The sequence below is a fragment of the Lactuca sativa genome, chromosome 8 (assembly GCF_002870075.4).
Source record: "Lactuca sativa cultivar Salinas chromosome 8, Lsat_Salinas_v11, whole genome shotgun sequence".
Lineage (NCBI taxonomy): Eukaryota > Viridiplantae > Streptophyta > Magnoliopsida > Asterales > Asteraceae > Lactuca > Lactuca sativa.
In genome coordinates this window covers 174433281-174437721 of record NC_056630.2, presented here as the reverse complement: position 1 = coordinate 174437721, position 4441 = coordinate 174433281, and the positions used below count along the sequence as shown (strand labels likewise).

Sequence of the window (4441 nt, the reverse complement as noted above, 5' to 3'; positions counted from 1 at the left end):
TTACTCAAGGCCTTCAATAGCAAATTCTATCCCACCTCCCGGATATCAAGCCAACGAAGTGACATTTTGGGGATTCGTCAAGGGGAAAATGAAACATTTCATGATTTTTGGGAGCGCTTCAATAATTTGTGTACAAGTTGTCCTTAACACAATATACCCGAACAACTACTTCTTCAACAATTTTATGAGGGTATGAATGAAAAAGATCGGAGGATGATTGATGCTTCAAGTGGTGGTGACATCTTCAACAAAACCCCTCACGAGATCCGATTACTTTTTGGTACCATTTCTCAAAATCAAAGGAATTTTGGGACTCGAAATGACATGAAGAGAAATTCTACACAAGTGGTTGGTGAAGTTAGCAACACTCAACACTTGGAATCAAAGCTCTTGGATTTGACTAATGTGCTAAGTCAAATGGTGGTGGAAAGTGGTCAACAATTGATGGTGTGTGGCACTTGTGCAATGACGGGCCATTATACGGATAAGTGTCCCACACTTGGAAGTGAACTGGAAGATGTGAATGCAATTGGCGGATATCAAAGTCAACCAAGACCCACGAGATTTCAAAACAATTTCAACCCAAATTGGAGGAATAACCAAAACAACCCTTATCCACCAAAGCAAAATCCACCAAATCTTTTGATGAGACCCCAACATCCACAATACCAATCCCAAAAACCTCCATATCCACAAAAGTCTTATAACCCTCCAAATTACCAACAACCTCCACAACAAGGCCAATCAATTGGTACCCATCAAATGAGCCTTCAAGAAATTGTCACTTCTCTTGCTCAAAGCCAAACCCAATTTCAACAAGAAACCAAGAATACTTTCTCCAACATTCAAGCACAAATTGGAGACTTGGCAACCGCTATCAACAAGATAGAACAAAGGGGTAGACTTCCATCTCAAACCTAGAAGAACCCCAATGTGAGTGCAATAACTTTGAGAAGTGGCAAAACACTTGGAGAAAGCAACCCTAAAAGAGTTTCAAGAGAAGAAGAATATGAGGTTATTGTTGTTGAGAATTCAAAGGTTGAACCTACTCCAAAGGAACCGGTTGTGCCAAATGTTGATCAACCCAATCCTTCCAACAAACCCATCAAACCATTGATCATACGACCTCCCTTCCCTTCCCGGTTAGCCTTTTCCAAGAAGATAGAAGAAGAAAATAAATTATTTGAAACTTTCCGCAAGGTCCAAATCAACATTCCACTATTGAATGCTATTAAGCAAATTCCAAGTTATGCAAAATTCCTCAAGGATTTACGCACCAAGAAGAGAAAACTCAAGGCAAATGAAAAGATTCAAGTTAATGCAAATGTGTCTGCGGTTATCCAAAAGAAGTTACCTCCCAAATGCAAGGATCCGGGGATATTTTCTATCCCTTGTACCATTGGTGATTTGAATGTCGAAAGTGCCATGCTAGATCTTGGAGCCTCGATCAATGTGATGCCATATTCGGTTTTTCAATCTCTCAATGTTGGACCTTTGGAAGAAACTGGAGTAATCATTCAATTAGCAGACAAGTCAAGTGTGTCTCCAAGAGGAGTGTTGGAGGATGTGTTAGTACAAGTTAATCAACTTGTTTTTCCGACGGATTTTTATGTCATTGATCTTAAAGAGAAGACTCCTTCCAAATCATCTATGATCCTCCTTGGAAGACCTTTCATGCATACCGCTCACACAATCATTGATGTCCATAAAGGAAAGATAACTATGGAGTTTGATGGAGAAACCATTCACTTCAACATCTTTGAAGGAATGAGGTACCCTAGTAACATTTCTCCATTGTATCGGGTTGATGTGACTGAGCCAATAAATAAGATAATCCCTAATGTATGCACAGACAAGATAATCATGGAAGATGATTGTAATCCTAAGAGGGAACCTCAAAGAAGATTGGATCCTCCAATGATGGAAGTGGTCAAGAAGAAGATAATTAAAAGGTTCAAAAGGTGCAATGAGAAGAAAAAGGCATTTCATGACAAGCACATAACCCAAAAACACTTTATTCCGAGTCAAAAAGTTCTTCTTTATCATTCACGCTTAAAGCTATTCCCGGGAAAATTGCGATCTCGATGGCATGGACCTTTTATTGTTATAAAAGTGTTTGATCCTAGTGTGTTTGAAATCAAGAGTTTGGAAACAAAACAAATCTTCAAAGTGAATGGGCACCATTTGAAACTATTTTATGAAGGCTTTGACACAGGAGAATTCGACAACATAACAATGGAAACACCGATTTACGAAGGTTGACGAAAGCGGGGCTATCTCTTGGCAAAGACGTTAAATAAATGCATTGTGAATAAATAATCTCCGCTTGAAGTTTTGGGTGTTTCTAAACTTGAAGTTGGCCTAAAAATAAGCATATAGAAGTCTTCTAGTGATTTTGGTGAAGTTTGAAAATTTCCAAAAATTTGACTTTTGCGCGGGTGCCCGCGCAGACTTTACGCGACCGACCCCAGCTGCGCAGGTCCCGAGTTCCAAATTACACCAACATGGGGTGCTCTCTGATTCCTGCGCGCGGGTGCCCGCGCAGCCATTGCGCGACCGACCCCCAGCTGCGCTGATTCCGAGTTCCAAATTACCCCAACATGGGATGTATTCTGATGTGTGCGCGCGGCTGCCCCCCACCCGCGCAAAGTTTGCGAGGGTACCCGCGCAAATATGTCATTTCATAAGAAAATTTCAAGCCATTTCATATGTGTCCTTTGCCCGACCAAGCTTTCATCCATGTGTCTTTAGGCGGTCAAGAACTCCGTCCAAGCATCATTATGCGACCCATGTGTTGCTTCCATACCGTCCTCGTGGGCCTCCTCCACCTTGATCCCGGTATGATCCTTCCTTACTCTCATCCTAAGCATTAAGGACAATGCTTAATTTTAAGCTTGGGGTGAGGTAATTTAATCTTTTATTTTTATTGCATTTAGGTTGTATATAGTTGCATTTAGAGTTAGTCATTTAGGGCATTCATAAAAATTGCATAAAAAATTCAAAAATATTGCATATTTTCTTTCTTTCTTTTCTAATTTTCATACTTTTTAGATGCATTCTAGGTTAGGTTCATGCATTTTTGTTCTCTCTTGTCTTCTCATCCCTACAGGTACCATAGCGCCGAGTCATAAGTATTGAATCATAGATTGGTCCCGGGTCTTGATATGGAATTCCTTGTATTTGATGAATGGGACACGTTTTAAGCCTCACAGACCACTTTGAGACCTATTGTGTGGGGGTTAGATGCAGGTAGCTTGATTGGGTCTAGGTGCGGAGGGATGTGGTTGGTCATGCCAATGTGTGCGAGCAAAGACTAGCCCGGTAAGGTATTTTGAAGACATTGAAGACATTGAAGACTTGCATCTTGGTTTTGGGGGGAGTAACCCTTAGTACTCCCGAGTCTCGTCCGAGCCTTAGTTAGTTAGATTCTCACCGCCTTTTTAGGATAGGTTATCATTTTTCTAGGGGTCTAGAATAGATAGTTAGATAGATTTTGTTTATCACACCTTGCATTGAGGTGCTTGATGAACTTTGAAGTGGGTCCCCCAATTCACATCTTTTGGGACCAATTCTTTTCGGTAACACCCATTTTTTGAGTCATTCCCCACCCTTTTTAGTTGATCTTGGCACATTGTCAATGATCATTAGGTGTTCATATTAGCCTCTATCTATCACTCAATTTTCACTATTGTAGTCCTATGTTACTTGGTGAAACTCCTTAGACCTTCCAAGAAGCAACACAAAGAATGAAGAAATTTGAAAAAGTGAAGAAAATAAGAGCCTATTAAAGATGATTCAAGAAAAGCAACAAAAAAAAGAAGAAAAATGAAGAAAGAGAGCAACACAAAAAGAAGAACAAGATTCCAAGTTCAAGACTTATGTTATATATCTAGTTTGCAAAAACAAAAAAAAAATGTCTAGCAGCAAATGTGATTGACGATCCATTAACAGAAGTTCAAGATTGAAGATTTAGGTTGTTAAGTTGAGATTTAGGTTAAGTAGAGTTTTTATTATTTTATTTTATTTTTGATTTTTAGTGAGAAAAGGCCCCGACGATGAGACGGTAGACTGTAAAGGACAGTACAAGGGAGAAGCCTATGAAACCGGATGTTTGCCCGGAGGCCATGCTACAAACCCCTATTTCATTATTATACACTTTGGCCTGACAAATGTAGGAATCATAGTGTGTGAAGAGGCGTCTTTCCTTCGTGCACTATGGTATACATTGGTGATTTAAAGTGCCCCCACTGGGCGCATCTCTGTTTCTTTTGTCTTGCACACCGCGACCACATCCAACCGTGATCTATTCGCCCATCAAGTGGTTGAGAATGTGTCTTGTGGTTCTAAAGCGGGGAACATTTTGAAGATGCATAGGGTCCATTGAAGGACTAATTCTGACCATGTTGACTGATGTTGACCAAGTTCTATGGTATCTTTCTTT

The 4441-nt window shown here is 40.1% G+C and overlaps 1 protein-coding gene across 1 annotated transcript; it reads left to right on the top strand.

Moving 5' to 3' along the window:
• Positions 1-324: 324 nt before the first annotated feature.
• On the top strand, positions 325-2262 carry LOC128127880 (uncharacterized). The gene is made up of 2 exons (XM_052766605.1): positions 325-898; positions 974-2262. Exons 1-2 carry the CDS (start codon positions 325-327, stop codon positions 2260-2262), a joined length of 1863 nt encoding a protein of 620 aa, XP_052622565.1.
• Positions 2263-4441: the final 2179 nt, after the last annotated feature.